This window comes from Gorilla gorilla, chromosome 10, assembly GCF_029281585.2.
Source record: "Gorilla gorilla gorilla isolate KB3781 chromosome 10, NHGRI_mGorGor1-v2.1_pri, whole genome shotgun sequence".
Lineage (NCBI taxonomy): Eukaryota > Metazoa > Chordata > Mammalia > Primates > Hominidae > Gorilla > Gorilla gorilla.
The window spans coordinates 138,226,297-138,244,413 of record NC_073234.2 but is presented as its reverse complement, the minus strand read 5'-3'; the positions used below and the strand labels follow the sequence as shown (position 1 = coordinate 138,244,413).

Below are 18,117 nucleotides of genomic sequence, written 5' to 3'. Positions count from 1 at the left end.
TCAGCCTCCCAAGTAGCTGGGACTACCGGCACCCACCACCATGCCTGGCTAATTTTTTTTTGTATTTTTTAGTAGAGACGGGGTTTCACCATGTTAGCCAGAATGGTCTCAATCTCCTGACCTCGTGATCTGCCTGCCTCGGCCTCCCAAAGTGCTGGGATTACAGGTGTGAGCCACCGCACCAGGCCTCTTTTTTTTTTTTTTTTTTGAGGCGGAGTTTTGCTCTTGTTGCCTAGGCTGGAGTGCAATAGTGTAACCTCAGCTCACTGCAACCTCCACCTCCCGGGTTCAAGTGATTCTCCTGCCTCAGCCTCCCGAGTAGATGGGGCTACAGTTGCCCGCCACCACGCCTGGCTAATTTTGTATTTTTAGTAGAGACGGGGTTTCACCATGTTGGCCAGGCTGGTCTTGAACTTTTGACCTCCAGTGATCCACCCGCCTCGAACTCCCAAAGTGCTAGGATTACAGGCGTGAGCCACTGCACCCAGCCCCTTTTATTTCTTAGAACCTACTCAGTTAAATAATTTGACTTAAACAGAACTTACTACAGCTAATGAAGTAACACCCATGCGATAAAAGAATCCTAGGCATTGGTTAATTCTCCTCAACCAACTTGTCAAGGCTGTATTTAGCATGTCAAAATACTTGCAAAATAGGACAACATTAAAGGCTTATAAGCCTTGAAAAATATGTGGGTATGTGCCTTCGTTTATTCCTATTAAATTTCAACTTTGGGATCTGAAGTTTAGCATGAAAATGAGTCACTGCCAACTGCTCTTAAAGGGGCCTAGACTGAATTTTTTTTTTTTTTTTTTTTTTTTTTTTGAGATGGAGTCTCACTCTGTTGCCAGGCTGGAGTGCAGTGGCGTGATCTCAGCTCACTGCAACCTCCAACTCCCGGGTTCAAGCAATTCTCCTGCCTTTCAGCCTCCCGAGTAGCTGGGACTACAGGCGTGTGCCACCACGCCCAGCTAATTTTTGTATTTTTCGTAGAGATGGGGTTTCACCATGTTGGTCAGGATGGTCTCGATCTCCTGACCTTAGGTGATCCCCCTTCCTTGGCCTCCAAAAGTGCTGCGAGTACAGGCATGAGCCACCACCTGATTTTTTTTTTTTTTTTTAAGAAAACTTAATTTCAGCCGGGCACGGTGGCTCACACCTGTAATCCCAGCACTTTGGGAGGCTGAGGCGAGTAGATCACCTGAGGTTGGGAGTTTGAGACCAGCCTGACCAACATGGAGAAACCCCGTCTCTACTAAAAATACAAAATTAGCCGGGCGTGGTGGCACATGCCTGTAATCCCAGCTACTAAGGAGGCTGAGGCAGGAGAATCGCTTGAACCTGGGAGGCGGAGGTTGTGGTGAGCCAAGATCGTGCCATTGCACTCCAGCCTGGGCAACAAGAGTGAAACTCCATCTCAAAAAAAAAAAAAAAAAAAAGGAAACTTAATTTCTTTTTATTTATTTATTTATTTATTTATTTATTATTATACTTTAAGTTCTAGGGTACATGTGCATAACGTGCAGGTTTGTTACATATGTATACATGTGCCATGTTGGTGTGCTGCACCCATTAACTCATCATTTACATTAGGTATATCTCTTAATGCTATCCCTCCCCCCTCCCCCCACCCCACAACAGGCCCCAGTGTGTGATGTCCCCCTTCCCGTGTCCAAGTGTTCTCATTGTTCAATTCCCACCTATGAGTGAGAACATGCAGTTTGGTTTTTTGTCCTTGTGATAGTTTGCTGAGAATGATGGTTTCCAGCTTCATCCATGTCCCTACAAAGGACATGAACTCATCATTTTTTATGGCTGCATAGTATTCCATGGTGTATATGTGCCACATTTTCTTAATCCAGTCTATCATTGTTGGACATTTGGGTTGGTTCCAGGTCTTTGCTATTGTGAATAGTGCCACAATAAACATATGTGTGCATGTGTCTTTATATCAGCATGATTTATAATCCTTTGGGTATATACCCAGTAATGGGATGGCTGGGTCAAATGGTATTTCTAGTTCTAGATCCCTGAGTAATCGCCACACTGTCTTCCACAATGGTTGAACCAGTTTACAGTCCCACCAACAGTGTAAAAGTGTTTCTAATTCTCCACATCCTCTCCAGCACCTGCTGTTTCCTGACTTTTTAATGATCGCCATTCTAACTGGTGTGAGACGGTATCTCATTGTGGTTTTGATTTGCATTTCTCTGATGGCCAGTGATGATGAGCATTTTTTCATGTGTCTGTTGGCTGCATAAATGTCTTCTTTTGAGAAGTGTCTGTTCATATCCTTTGCCCATTTGTTGATGGGGTTGTTTGTTTTTTTCTTGTAAATTTGTTGGAGTTCATTGTAGATTCTGGATATTAGCCCTTTGTCAGACGAATAGATTGCAAAAATTTTCTCCCATTCTGTAGGTTGCCTGTTCACTCTGATGGTAGTTTCTTTTGCTGTGCAGAAGTTCTTTAGTTTAATTAGAACCCATTTGTCGATTTTGGCTTTTGTTGCCCTTGCTTTTGGTGTTTTAGACATGAAGTCCTTGCCCATGCCTATGTCCTGAATGGTATTGCCTAGGTTTTCTTCTAGGGTTTTTATGGTTTTAGGTCTAACATTTAAGTCTTAATCCATCTTGAATTAATTTTTATATAAGGTGTAAGGAAGGGATCCAGTTTCAGCTTTCAACATATGGCTAGCCAGTTTTCCCAGCACCATTTGTTAAATAGGGAATCCTTTCCCCATTTCTTGTTTTTGTCAGGTTTGTCAAAGATCAGATAGTTGTAGATGTGTGGTATTATTTCTGAGGGCTCTGTACTGTTCCATTGGTCTATATCTCTGTTTTGGTACCAGTACCATGCTGTTTTGGTTACTGTAGCCTTGTAGTATAGTTTGAAGTCAGGTAGCGTGATGCCTCCAGCTTTGTTCTTTTGGCTTAGGATTGACTTGGCAATGCGAGCTCTTTTTTGGTTCTATATGAACTTTAAAGTATTTTTTTCCAATTCTGTGAAGAAAGTCATTGGCACCTCGCCATAGCCAGACGGTGTTTCACCATGTTGACCAGGCTGGTCTTGAACTTCTGACCTCAGGTGATCCACCTGCCTCAGCCTCCCAAAGTGCTGGGATTACAGGCATGAGCCACCACACCCAGCCTATTATTATTTTTTAAGACAGGGTCTGGCTCTGTCGCCCAGGCTGAAGTGCAATGGCACAATCTCAGCTTGCTGCAGCCTCCGCCTCCCGGACTCAAGTGATTCTTCCACGTCATCCTCTTGAGTGGCTGGGACCACAGGCACGAGCTACAACACCTGGCTAATTTTTGTATTTTTAGTAGAGATGGGGTTTCACCATGTTGGCCAGGCTGGTCTTCAACTCCTGACCTCAGGTGATCTGCCCGCCTCAGCCTCCCAAGGGTGCTGGGATTACAGGCATGAGCCACCACGCCCGGCCTGATAAGTGTTTTGTTAGCATAGTGCAGAGAGGAGGTAAATCTGGAGAAGTAATTAAAGAAGGGATATTCTACACAGACATAAAGAACAGTGTCTCTTTGGGATTGAATAACTGGCTAGAACTTCCCTATCAGTTGAAAACGAAGCTATAAATAGATGGTGGTTTAGCGTGTGAAAAGGTGCACAACACTGTTAGTCGTTAGGGGAATGAAAGTTAAAACCACATTGAGATACCTCTTCATACCTATTAGAATGTCTGGAATTTAAAAATTGACCGTAGCAAGTATTGACTGGAATCTGGAGCAGCTGGGACCGGAGCATCAGCACCACACTGATGGTGGGAATGTAACTGGTATAGCCACTTTGGAAAACATCTTGCAGTTCCTTAAAATGTTAAATATACCCCAGCACTTTGGGAGGCTGAGGCAGGAGGATTGCTTGAGGTCAGGAGTTTGAGACCACCCTGGGCAACATAACAAGACCCCATCTCCACAACAAATGTAAAAATGAGCTGGGCATAATGGTTCATGCCTACAGTCCCAGCTACTTGGGAGGCTGCAGTGGGAGGATTACTTGAGCCCAGGAGTTTGAGATTGCAGTAAGCCAGGATGGCATCACTGCACTCCAGCTTGGGCAACAGAGTGAGACCCTGTCTCTAAAAAAAGAAAAAAAAATGGTTAAATATACACCTACCATATGACCTAGCTAGCATTCCATTCCTAAATAAATGAAAAAAAAAATGTGTCTATACAAAGACTTATTATACATGAATATGCAAGCAGCTTTATTTGTATAATCTAGCACACCAGAAACAACCCAAATGTCCATTGACAAGTGAATGGCTAAATCACTGTGGTAACAGGTTGGTGCAAAAGTAATTGCGGTTTTTGCCATTACTTTTTTTTTGAGATTGAATCTCGCTCTGTCACCCAGGCTGGAGTCCAGTAGCACGATCTTGGTTCACTGCAACCCCTGCCTCCCGGGTTTAAGCAATTCTTCTGCCTCAGCATCCTGAGTAGCTGGGATTACAGGCACACACCAGCATACCAGGCTCATTTTTGTATTTTTAGTAGACAGGAGATTTCACCATGCTGGCCAGGCTGGTCTCGAACGCCTGACCTCAAGTGATCCGCCTGCCTCCGCCTCCCAAAGTGTTGGGATTACTTTTAATGGCCTACCATTACTTTTAATGACAAAGACCATGCTTACTTTTGCATCAACCTAATATATCCACACAATAGGATACTTGTCAGCAACAAAAAGGAATTATTTATATACACAGTCACATAAGTTAATCTCAAAATAATTACACTGAGTGAAAGAAACAAGAGGGACACAAAAGTTTGAACGCATTTATATAAAATTCTAGAAAATGCAAACTAATCTGTGTTACAGAAGACAGATTAGTGAGTGATTGTCTGGGAATAGGGAGGGATGCACAGGGTAGAGGAAGAATTCCAAAGGGGTTTGGGTGTAATGAGTCACTATTAGTCTGTCACATACAGACTAATGTGTGGCAAATGGGATTTTATTATACAAGAAAATGTCTGGCCAGGTACAGTGCCTCGTGCCTGTAATCCCATTAGTGGGATGAAGATTTCAATTTGCCACCCTGGTATCTTGGTAAATTATAGATGTCAGATGTTTTCCTTTTTTTTTTTTTTTTTTTTAAGACAGAGTCTCACTCTGTTGCCAGGCTGGAGTGCAATGGAGCAACCTCGGCTCACTGCAAACTCTGCCTCCTGGTTTCAAGCGATTCTCCCGCCTCAGCCTTCCAAGTAGCTGAGATTACAGGCACCCGCCACTACACCCGGCTAATTTTTTTATTTTAGTAGAGATGGGGTTTCACCATGTTGGTCAGGCTGGTCTCGAACTCCTGACCTCAGGTTATCTGCCCACCCTGGCCTTCCAAAGTGCTGGGATTACAGGCGTGAGCCACTGTGCCTGGCGATGTTTTCCTCTTTTATGTTTTTAAAATTTTATTGAAACAAAAAATAGAGGCAGGGTCTTGCTATGTTGCCCATGCTGATCCTGAATTCCTGGGCTTAAGCAATTCTTCCACTTTGGCCCCCCAGAGTGTTGGGATTACAGGCATGAGGCACTGTACCTGGCCACACATTTTCTCATATAATGAAATCCCATTTACCACACATGAGTCTGTATGCATGTCTCTGCAGATAGAGAAATCTGTAAGCAAGCCCACCAACGTGTCACCTGGGTCTCTCTAGACACTGCCAGGGGTTGTGTATTTGGAGGAAGGGGCAGCTGAGACCAAGCAGTTAGGTGATATCTATATTTCTGTATTGTTCTTGTGGTTTGTTTTTCTTTTTCTTTTTTTTTTTTTTTTTTTTACAACCAACATATATCAAGTTGCCAAAAAAAAAAAAACAACACAATTTTTCTCAAAAGAAAAAATAGTCCCAGCACGGTGATTCACACTTATAATCCCAGCACACTTTGGGAGGCCAAGGCAAGAAGATCACTTGAGCCCAAGTGTTCAAGACCAGACTGGGCAACAAATTGAGACCCTGTCTCTACAAAAAAATGAGAAAATTAGCTGGGCGTGGTGGCATGTGCCTGTAGTTGCAGCTACTTGGGAGGCTGAGGCAGGAGGATCGCTTGAGCCCGGTAGGTTGAGGCTGCAGTGAGCCATGATTGCACCACTGCACTACAGCCTGGGTGACTGAGTATCCTGTCTCAAAGAAACAGAACAAAACACAAAATAATAAAATAAATAAAAGGATTGCCTTAAAAGCATCTTAAAATCCTAGAATTAAAAAAAAAAACACGGAGGAATAGCCAAAATAAGCAAGCTAACAGTGGTTGCTAGAGAAGCATTAAAAGCTGGTGAGAGGCCTGGCTTGAGTAAGCTGGGGATGTCTAAGCAAAATACGAACCTTTTCATTGAATGCTGGTGCATCTTTGTAGATTAACAAACTCGTAGGTGAGTTCTCTTTATTGGAAGAGGACTCCGTCTCATCTTCTCTCAAGGCAGATTTTGAAGAACCCAAAGAGTGGGAATCTTGGATGGCAATTAGCTCACTAAGAATAAGAAAACCCAACAAAAACAAATATCTTAAAACAATATCATACATAGATCACTCTTATACTCAAAAGTATCTTAAAAGGACAAATAAGTGTTTTTGTTATTGAAGCAGGTCAAGTTTGAGTAGAACATTATAGATTGGAATAGAATATTATAAGTTAATGCATACCTTTTGCAAATAAGAATTAAAATAAGGCTGGGCATGGTAGCTCATGCCTATAATCCCAGCACTTTGGGAGGCTGATCCGGGTGGATCACGAGGTCAGGAGATCAAGACCGTCCTGGCCAACATGGTGAAACCCCATCTCTACTAAAAACACAAAAATTAGCTGGGTGTGGCCGGGCGCGGTGGCTCACACCTGTAATCCCAGCACTTTGGGAGGCAGAGGCAGGCGGATCAGGAGGTCAGGAAATCGAGACCATCCTAACACGGTGAAACCTCGTCTCTACTAAAAATACAAAAAATTAGCTAGGTGTGGTGGCGGGTGCCTGTAGCCCAGCTACTCGGAAGGCTGAGGCAGGAGAATGGCGTGAACCCGGGAGGCAGAGCTTGCAGTGAGCTGAGATCGCGCCACTGCACTCCAGCCTGGGTGACAGAGCAAGACTCCGCCTCAAAAAAAAAAAAAAAAAAAAAAAAAAGAGCTGGGTGTGGTGGCATGTGCCTGTAATCCCAGCTACTCAGGAGGCTGAGGCACGAGAATTGCTTGAACCCAGGAGGCGGAGGTTGCAGAAAGCCAAGATCGCACCACTGCATTCCAGCCTGGTGACAGAGAGACACTCTGTCTCAAAAAAAAAAAAAAAAGAATTAAGACAAAATTATTAGGTAAAAGTAACTATAGAACAAAGAATGTTCCCCCTAAAAATACAATGAAATGAAAGTTCTAAAGATAGGATCATCTAAAAGGGAGGGAAAAATTAAAACAGACTAATTCTCAAAAAAAAAAAAAAAAAGCCGGCCGGGTGCGGTGACTCATGCCTGTAATCCCCATACTTTGGGAGGCCGAGGAGAGCTGACCACGTGAGGTCAGGAGTTTGAGACCAGCCTGGCCAACATGGTAAAACTCCGTCTCTACTAAAAATACAAAAATCAGCCGGGCATGGTGGCGCGCGCCTGTAATCTCAGCTACTCTGGAGGTTGAGGCAGGAGAATCGCTTGAACCCGGGAGGCAGAGGTTGCAGTGAGCCGAGATCGTGCCATTGCACTCCAGGCTGGGCGACAAGAGTGAAACTTCATCTCAAAAAAAAAAAAAAAAAAAAAAAAAATGGAACCAAGTGCAGTGACTCATGCCTGTAGTCTCGGCTACTTGGGAGGCTGAGGTGGGATCACTTGAGCCCAGGAGTTAGAGGCTGCAGTGAGCTATGATTATACCACTGCACTCCAGCCTGGGTGACAGCGAGACCCTATCTCTAAAAAGAGAAAAAAAAAACAACATGGAATAAGGTTATACTTGTGAAAATTTTAGGTTTTCCGTTTGTGAGACTGATTTTTGTTAATGGCTTTATTTATTTATTTTTGTTATTATTGGAGATGGGCCATCCTGTTGCCCAGGATGGCCTTCAACTCCTGAACTCAAGAGATCCTCCTTGCTTTGGCCTCCCAAAGTATTGGGATTACAGGCATGAGCCACCTCACTTGGCCAATGACCTTTTTTTTTGAGACCGAGTCCCATTCTGTTGCCCAGACTGCAGTGCAGTGGCATAATCTTGGGTCATTGCAACCTCCACCTCCTGGGTTCAAGTGATTCTTGTGCCTCAGCCTCCCGAGTAGCTGGGACTACAGGCGTGTGCCACCACGTCCGGCTCATTTTTGTATTTTTAGTAGAGATAGGGTTTCACCATGTTGGCCAGGCTGGTCTCGACCTCCTGACCTCAGGTGATCCGCCTGAGTTTGACAGCAAAAGCTGTTCTGGAACAGACCAGAGGCACTAGAACTGCTTCCTTCCCTGTAACCTACAATGAAGTGAGAACAGGCTGCCCCCAGTTTCTCCCTGCACGGGTAAACCTCTGTTTGTCAAATGGAATGCTGGCACAGATGTGAACATTTTAGTTAGATAATAAAGTAGGTACGCAAGTTCTTATAATCTATGGAAAAATAGAAAAACATAATTATCTTTCTACTTAATCACATATTTGTCATGTGATATCTTGGCATCCGTCTCTGCTGGCAGAACAGGCAATCACTTCAATCATTTTAAGTCGGTGAGGTCAAAAGGGCCTTGAAAGAAACTCTGAATGTAAATCTGAACTTATTTCATACATTAAATTTAATCTTCTATGCTCTTAAAACTATCTGACATAAGCTTGTCCCTTAATATATGAGTGTCCTTGTTCAGTAGTGAAAAATAGGCATTGTGCCCTGATATTTGCAATTATCCAAAGATCTTTAAAGATCAAATATGAATAGATGACATTTAGCGTGATGACCGACTTTTTAAAATAATTTGCAACTGGCAGAATGACTATCTGCATGACCTTTAAACAATTCAAGTTTCTAAAAGGGCCAAAGGAAATAAACAAACAAAATACAATTAAAGAGCCAAAGGATACTCCAAATAATTAAGCACTAGAAATAAACTTTAATCATAAAGTCCTATAAAAGCCAATGTAATGATTAAAATATGCCTCTCAATATAGAAACTTCATCCTTTCTGTAATTTAAGATTAAAGAGCTATGCTTTATTTAAAAATAGCAGACATTATTATGACGACACTCACACACAAGATTCAGCTATTCCAACAATAAGACAAGCCTGAATAAGGCAGCATATGCCTTATTCTCTTAAATTTTCTTCTCTTAAAAAAACCAGTAACTTACCAGCTTATTAAATACAAGTATCCTCTTTCCTGAATGATTTTCAAAAATTAAGAAAGTTTGGGCAATGTAAAGTCTCAAACAGATATGAAATGAATGAACACAAAGGCAGGCACGGTCAGATATGTAAATATACTAAGTGACTCTGGATAAGAGCTGAGAGATGCTGGATGTGGTGGCTCACACCTGTAATCCCCACAGGTGAAAAGATTGCTTAAGCCCAGGAGTTCGAGACAAGCCTGGGCAATATCGTGTCACCTCATCTCAATTTTTAAAAAAAGAGCCATGACAAATGTTTTTGAAATAGAGTCTCACTTTGTTGCCCAGGCTGGAGTGCAGTGGCACCATCATAGCTCACTGCAGTCTCAAACTCCTGAGTTCAAGTGATCCTCCCACCTCAGCCTCCCAAGTAGCTTGGACTACACGTGTTTGCCACCCACGCCCAGCAAACTAAAAATTTTTTTTTGTAGAGATGGAGCCTCACTATGTTACCCAGGCTAGTCTCAAATTCCTGGACTCAAGTGGTCCTCCTGCCTCAGCCTCCCAAGTACTGGGACTACAGGTGTACACCACCATGCCCAGCTAACTTAAAAACAATTTTTAAAAAATGTGTAGAGGCCAAGTGTGGTGGCTCATGCCTGTAATCACAGCAATTTGGGAGGCCAAGGTGGGTGGATCACTTGAAGTCAGGAGTTCAAGACCAGCCTGGCCAATATGGTGAGACCCCATCTTTACAAAAAATACAAAAATTAGCTGGGCATGGTGGTGTGCGCCTTTGATCCCAGCTACTTGGGAGGCTGAGGCAGGAGAATGGCTTGAACCCAGGAGGCGGAGGTTTCAGTGAGCCGAGATTGCGCCACTGCACTCCAGCCTGGGCGACAAAGCTAGACTCCATCTCCAAAAAAAAAGTGTAGAGATAGGGTCTCGCTATATTGCCCATGCTGGTCTCAAACTCCTGGCCTCATGTGACCCTCCTGCCTTGGCCTCCCAAAGTGCTAGAATTACAGGCATGAGCCACCACAATGCACCAAGAGACATTTTTATATGGGGTCTAGGTAATGCCATCTGGACCAGAAATGGTCGGCGTGTCAGTTCAGAATGGCTTCTGGGGTGAGGAATGCTCTAGGGTGGCATTCCACTCTGTGCAGCGATCCACCCCTTTGCTTTTTAATAAAACATATTTGCCCAAGTCATAACAACTGGTTTTGTTTTTAAACAAAACCTTTGCCTCAGAAGCCGTCCTCAGTATAAACACGTCCCTGGAATCTAATAGAGCCTCTATAATTAAAGACTCAACAGTCCGTGCTGTGATGAAAAGAGGGAACCATTGGTCCTAAGGAAGATTTCTGTTAGCAAACACGGCTTCTGGATGAATAGTAGGTATGGCGTGGCTTCCGTCACCCTTTGTATTTCCAAATACTGGCATGTATGCTCCGTGGGTGTTTACAGATGTGAACGTTACTCACCTTGCTGGGGAGTCATGTTGTGTCCCACGGATGCTTTCTGAACAGGTGCACCCAGATTTGAGGCGGACAATTCTCTGCATTTTGGAAGGCTTGAAAATACTCATCCACTCCATGTCAGACATGTGGCCTGGGGCTTCAATTATGAAGTTACTCGGGTGGCAGCACTTGGAGTCACACATGCCACTTTCGCCCAGACAGGCTTCATTTTTCTGGCAGCATGAGATTTCGGACCTTTCCATCTGATCTTGACATTCTACATCCAGCTTTTCTGGATGTTTTGAACTTGGACAGTTGGTCAGGCCCAGGTAAACACTGACGTCATGCCACTGCTTCCCATCAGATAAAGTGGGTGTTTCTGAGGGTTGTTTTCCTTCGTTCTGAACCCCAGTGCCATGACATTTTGGTGATTTTGCATGGATCTTGCACAATGTAATTTTGTTTTCGGGTTCAATCTGGGTTTTTCCTCCCAGAGACCAAGACTTGTGTTTCTCTACTGAGTCTTTGGTAAATATGGATGACAGCGTAATTACACTTTTCTCCCCAAACACAGTATCGATCTGTTGTTTCTTCTCTTTGCATTCATCGCAAGAGCTCTCGTCTGACCTATTTTGCTGAACCAACATGGCTTCAAATTTCTGGTCCTTAAACAGTGACTTCTGATTTTTTTCCCTCTTAATATCGACTTTTGGGTGGTTATTTTCAAGGTCTGATAAACACATGTCTCTGCTATGGTGGCATCAGAAAAAAAATGGAGGTTATAAGATATACTTGATGCTATCATTCTAAACATTTCACCCAAAACTCAGTAGAGCTAAATCCCAGCGAGACTCGTTTGTCTGAACCTCAGAGCCCAATTCCAGCCCGACCTTCTCCAGGAAGCCTTTCTGACCACCAAGCCCACATTCCCTTTTCCATCCTCCTCTTATTGCACTTACTGTCTACATGAGAAAAAAAGAATACTGCAGAAATGTGACAAAACCTTTTAATAAATCTTCCTTTAAAATTTTTCATGTCACTTGTATTCAGGTATTCTAATCTGCATCATTCTGATATCTTAGGAAATACAACTCTCTCTTTCCATAATGCTATAAACTATTTTATGCTTAAAAAAAATTTTTTTTGAGGCCAGGCGCAGTGGCTCACGCCTGTAATCCCAGTACTTTGGGAGGCTGAGGCGGGTGGATCACCTGAGGTCGGGAGTTCGAGACCCAGCCTGACCAACATGGAGAAACCCCATCTACTAAATATACAAAAATTAGCCGGGCGTGGTGGCGCAGGCCTGTATTCCCAGCTACTTGGGAGGCTGAGGCAAGAGAATTGCTTGAACCTGGGAGGCGGAGGTTGCAGTGAGCCGAGATCGTGCCATTGCACTCCAGTCTGGGTGACAACAGCGAAACTCCATCTCAAAAAAAAAAAATTTTTTTTTTTTTATAGAGACAGGGTCTTGCTATGTTGCCTAGGCTGCTCTTGAACTCCTGGCCTCAAGCAATCCTCCTGCCTTAGCTTCCGAAAGCACTGCAATTACAGGTGTGAGCCATGGCGCCCAGCCTATTTTAAGCTTTTAAGGAATAACCTCAACTCATCTAGTACCTCCTAGAGGCAATGAAGGTCAAAAAGGAGAAAGACAGCCTTTGCAACATGACGAAACCCCATATGTACAAAAAAAAAAAAAAAAAAAAAAAGGAGCCGGGCATGGTGGCGCATGCCTGTGGGCCCAGCTACTTACTTGGAAGGCTGAGGTGAGAGGATCGCTTGAACCCAGGAGGTGGAGGTTGCAGTGAGTTGAGGTTGCACCACTGCATGCCAGCCTGGGCAACAGAGCAAGACCCCATTTCAAAAAAACGAAAAAGGAGAAAGAGCCAGTATGTAAGGGGCTTCTGCCTGCAAGAGAGCTCTGAGTTAGTCTGGTGTCTGGTGGCTGTGGCAGCAGCTAGGACCCAGAGCCACAGGCCACAACTCCCCGCAGAGGGCCCCAAAGGAAAGTGAAGCAAGTGCAGCGGAAAGCAGGGCGGCCCCAGCCACACGCCACACGCCTGGGGTGATCCCTGCAGTGCTGCAGCTACTAAGCCCTGCTGCTCTCAACTCCATTCTCCCAGGGAAAGTCGCTGCTGCAACCCAGTCCAGCCTCCATGGTTCCAAACAGCCATGGGGAGCTTCCCTAATCCCTCTCCCTTTCAAAGACTTCTTGTAACATTTTGGCTTAGAAAAGTAGACTAAGTTGAGCTATGGTACAGTTATATGCCTGTTAAATTAAACCACACTTTATATGTTTATATTTTAATTTTACCGAAACCAATTTAATTCCCACACTGCTTGTTGTGGGGAAGGGAAGATGTTTCCTATTAATGAGGCAAGCAGGAAAATCCAGTTAAGGGCACAGATCACCCTCGGTGGAGTGGGGCTCCTACTCAGTGATCAATGCATTCCTTGGCATTACTTCTTTTGGGCGAGTGCCATGCCCTATATACCTACGTGTGCCCAAGTCCTAGCCTAGTGTCCAAACACTGAATGCTGGATGTATGGATGGATGGATGGATGGATGGATGAACGAATGATTCATCTCTGTAGTGTCTATTCTAGCTCAAAGCCTTCTACACAACAGAAGGGAAAATCAGGTTAAATAAATTTACTTCTATCCAGTGGCTAAATCAGGATCATGACTAAAATTCTTAGATCGGGTCTTCCTGCGACTGAGGATTATGACAATCATTATTAGCTCACACACATTTATTGTATTTATTTATTATTTATTTATTTATTTATTTTTCATACGGAGTCTCACTCTGTCACCCAGGCTGAAGTGCAGTGGCGCGATCTCAGCTCACTGCAACCTCTGCCTCCCAGGTTCCAGCAATCCTCCTGCCTCAGCCTGCCGAATAGCTGGGACTACAGGCGCCTGCCACCATGCCTGGATAATTTTTTTGTATTTTTAGTACAGATGGGGCTTCACCGTGTTAGCCAGGATGGTCTCGATCTCCTGACCTCGTGATCCACCTGCCTCGGCCTCCCAAAGTGCTGGGATTACAGGCATGAGCCACCGCACCAGGCCTATTTATTTATTTTTTGAGACGGAGTTTGGCTCTTGTCACGCAGGCTGGAGTGCAATGGCGCGATCTCGGCTCACTGAAACCTCCACCTCCGGGGTTCAAATGATTCTCCTGCCTCAGCCTCCCAAGTAGCTGGGATTACATATGCCCGTGAACACGCCCAGCTAATTTTTATATTTTTATTTATTTATTTATTTTGAAACAGAATCTTGCTCTGTTACCAGGCTGGAGTGCAGTGGCATGATCTCGGCTCTCTGCAACCTCCACCTCCCAGATTCAAGCGATTCTTGTGCCTCAGCCTTGCAAGTAGCTGGGACTACAGGCATGAGCCACTATGCCTGGCTAATGTTTGTATTTTTAGTAGAGATGGGGTTTCACCATGTTGGCCAGGCTGGTCTCGAACTCCTGACCTCAGGTGACCCACCTGCCTTGGCCTCCCAAAGTGCTGGGATTACAGGTGTGAGGCACCGTGCCCGGCCACATTTATTTCCTACCATATGGGGAATAGTAGTAGTACTGGCTAACAGTAAGTGTGCAGTAAATACTGGCTGATGGAATATAATACAAGATCATATTAATTGCATCTTGCTAAGATTACCTGGAGTCCAGGGCCTTTGATTCCTCCATCTTTGAGTCATACATCTGTATTAATTCCTGAGAATTTTCCACATTGAAATTAAGAAACTGCAGATCACTCTGTTGTTTTACATAAATCTGTCATAGAGATTGACAAATCAACATGAAATGTAATAACAAAACTAAACTGAACCAACAATTTGGCACTTTCCCTGAAACAGTTCACAAATCCTAAAACAGGTCAGATAGTTACTAGAGAAATATGCTAAATATGTCTGCTTTTAATTTTCCTTTGTTAGCACTAAGATTTGCTAGGAGAGCTGGGCTCCCAACCTTTGATCACCACAAACAAGACCTATTTGCTGTACTAAACATGATATACAGGCTGGCTGCGCTGGTTCACGCCTGTAATCCCAGCACTTTGGGAGGCTGAGGTGGGCGGGTCATGAGGTCAGGAGTTTGAGACCAGCCTGGCCAACACAGTAAAACCCTGTCTCTACTAAAAATACAAAAAATTGGCTGGGCGTGGTGGTGGGCACATGTAATCCCAGCTACTTGGGAGGCTGAGGCAGGAGGATCGCTTGTAACTGGGAGGTGGAGGTTGCAGTGAGCCGAGATCAGGCCATTGCACCCCAGCCCGGTTGACAGTGCGAGACTCCATCTCAAAAAAAAAATAATAATAAAAATAAATAAACATGATATACAACTAATGTAGTTAGGATTCCAAACCACCAATTAAACAAAATCGACGGGCATACATTTTTCCTAATTTGCTATTTGTTTACAAACATTTCTTATGTGATAGAGAAGGATGATTGGGGACATACCTGTCTCAGATTGTGCAGTTCTGAATTTGTGCGTTCTTGCTTTGACTTCGCAATATTAAGCAATTCATCTTTCCTCTTTTCTCTCTCTACTATTTAAGAACAAGTATTATTAACATTTTTCATCAGCTGTAGCCACACAAACCTCTCCATTTCCAACAATTTAATGCTCAGCTAACATTTTTGTTGTTGTTGTTCCTGAACTTAAAAATAGCAGAATGGGCTGAATGAAGTGGCTCACACCTGTAATTGCAGCACTTTGGGAGGCTGAGGTGGGTGGACCACTTGAGGTCAAGAGTTCGAGACTGGCCTGGCCAACATGGTGAAACCCCATTTCTACTAAAAATACAAATTTAGCTGGGTGTGGTGGTGCCTGCCTGTGGTCCAGCTACTTGGGAGGCTGAGGCAGGAAAATCATTTGAACCTGGGAGGTAGAGGTTGCAGTGAGCAGAGATTGCGCCACTGCACTCCAGCCTGGATGACAGAGTGAGGACTTTGTCTTAAAAAAAAAAAAAAAAAAAAAAAAGAACTGATTTGTAGATTCAGGGATTATTTGTCTTTCCTTTTGTGGGGGATAGAATAAGGATGATTTCCAAATCTCTATACTTAATACATATTACTTCAATTATTTATTTTTAAATTTTAAAAGATAAAATATTTTAAAAAATAGAGATGGGGTCTCACTATGTTGCCCAAGCTGGTCTTGAACTCCTGGGTTTCACCATGTTAGCCAGGTTGGTCTCGAACTCCTGGCCTCATGTGATCTACCCGCCTCAGCCTCCCAAAATGCTGGGATTACAGGCATGAGCCACCATGCCCGGCCAAAACTGAGACATTTTAACAGTGGAAGTGATATCCGTAGTGCATCTGACTCCGTGGGTCTCAATTCTACATGCCTTTCATGTTAACAGCATCCAAGCAGGGTTTAAATAAACCTGTTTTGTTATATTTCCTAATGTTTAAATAAACCTGTTTTGTTATATTTCCAGCTACTTTGGAGGCTGAGGTGGGAAGATTGCTTGAGCCCAGGAGTTTGAGACCAGCCTGAGTCAACACAGCAAGACACTGTCTCTTAAAAAAAATAAATAAATACTTGTTTTGGATACAGCATGGTCCCTAAACAAAAGCCAACTACTTTATCTGGCCCTCAGAGTAATTTTAAATATATCTGAATGTTGGCCAGTGGGGTTGGCGGGGGGGGGGGGGGGGGGGGGGCGGTGGGGGAGGGCAGGTGGTCAAAGGAAAAAAAAAATATGTATATTTGAATGTTGCCTTAATCTCTGATTTCAGAATAATCTACTTTTGCATAAGAGGCAATGCCATTGTAAATATAAATGTTTCCCTAGTTCAGATAGTTTTCTCCATGGCTGGGTTTAGCTGAGAGATCAAAGTGGATTGGGTCTGACTATTTTCACAAGTTGGCCACAGAAAACAAAGAGGTAAGGAACTCTCTGCTGCTATCTGCCTGAACAAGCAGCCTAAGATAAAACAATGGGAAGGGACTTAGACGCCTGGAACCTGCTGAATTCTGATCAAGACTCTGCCTTTTACTGCCTGGGAGACCTGAGGCAGACACTCAGTCTATAAGAGCTCACCTACAGGATTGTCAGGACCCACAGAAATGTAAACTAGTATTATTGTTCTCTTTGCAAACTCCTTACTCCTAGTTATGTACAAGCAAAACATGTCCCTCAGCCTATGTAAAGAATGTGCCTGTAATCCCAGCACTTTGGGAGGCCAAGGCGGGCAGATCATGAGGTCAGGAGATCAAGACCATCCTGGCTAACACGGTGAAACCCCGTCTCTACTAAAAAATACAAAAAATTAGCCGGGCGTGGTGGCGGGCGCCTGTAGTCCCAGCTACTCGGGAGGCTGAGGCAGGAGAATGGCATGAACCCAGGAGGCGGAGCTTGCAGTGAGCCGCAAACGCGCCACTGCACTCCACGAGACTCCGTCTCAAAAAAAAAAAAAAAAAAGAACTGCATTTTCAACAAGTTTTAAACTTAAAAGTAAAACTTTAAGACATCTTCCAACTTCAAATAAAACATGGTAACATCTGACTGGGTGCGGTGGCTCACACCTGTAATCCTAACACTTTGAGAGGCCGAGGCGGGTGGATTGTCTGAGCTCAAGAGTTCGAGACCAGCCTGGGCAACACAATGAAACCACGTCTCTACTAAAGTACAAAAAATTAGCCAGGTGTCATGACGTGTGCCTGCAGTCCCAGCTACTCCGGAGGCTGAGGCATGAGAATTGCTTGAACCCAGGAGGCGAAGTTGAAGTGAGACAAGATCGCACCACTACACTCCAGCCTAGGCGACAGAGCAAGACTCCATCTCCGAAAAAAAAACAAAAACAAAAACAAATCGTGACATTTAGCCATAGCACTTGACGGCATATTATCATGTTATGCCCTTTAAAAATTCTTTTTTGGGCTTAAGCCAAGCACGATGGCTCATGCCTATAATCTTAGTACTTTGGGAGGCCAAGGCAGGAGGATTATCTGACGCTAGGAGTTCAAGACCAGCAGCCTGGGCCACATAGCGAGACCCTGCCTCTACTAAAAATAAAAATAAATAAAAATAAAATTAGCTAGGTGTGATGACACATGCCTGTAGTCCCAGCGACTCAGGAGGCTGAGGTGGCAGGATCACTTGAACCCAGACAGTCGAGGCTGCAGTGAGCTATGATTGCACCACTGCACTCCAGCCTGGGCAACAGAGCAAGACCCTGTCTCTACAAAATAAATAAATAAATTCTTTTGTAGGCTTTGTTCACTTTTATAATTGAAACATGCAAATCTACCAATTGTCTATATTTTGAAAAAGAAGAATAAAACATACAAAAATTGTTTTCAGACAATGGTGTGAGATTGTCTTTAGTTAAGAAGATGTTTAAGGAA

The 18,117-nt window shown here is 43.8% G+C and overlaps 1 protein-coding gene across 10 annotated transcripts in view; it reads right to left on the bottom strand.

The window, feature by feature from the left end:
* The window catches only part of CCDC62 (coiled-coil domain containing 62), a 54,654-nt gene that overhangs the window by 14,789 nt on the left and 21,748 nt on the right, over positions 1 to 18,117 (bottom strand). For 3 of the 10 annotated variants that reach the window (XM_063694438.1, XM_063694435.1, XM_063694436.1), the window contains 5 exons: positions 15,219 to 15,307; positions 14,414 to 14,529; positions 10,769 to 11,494; positions 6,342 to 6,486; positions 1,648 to 4,099 (listed from right to left, as the gene is read on the bottom strand). In XM_063694438.1, the coding sequence (XP_063550508.1) occupies positions 3,830 to 4,099; positions 6,342 to 6,486; positions 10,769 to 11,494; positions 14,414 to 14,529; positions 15,219 to 15,307 (1,346 nt within the window). In that variant the 3' untranslated portion in view covers positions 1,648 to 3,829. The other 7 variants (XM_031000910.3, XM_055358259.2, XM_031000908.3 and 4 more) reach the window with 5 other exon arrangements.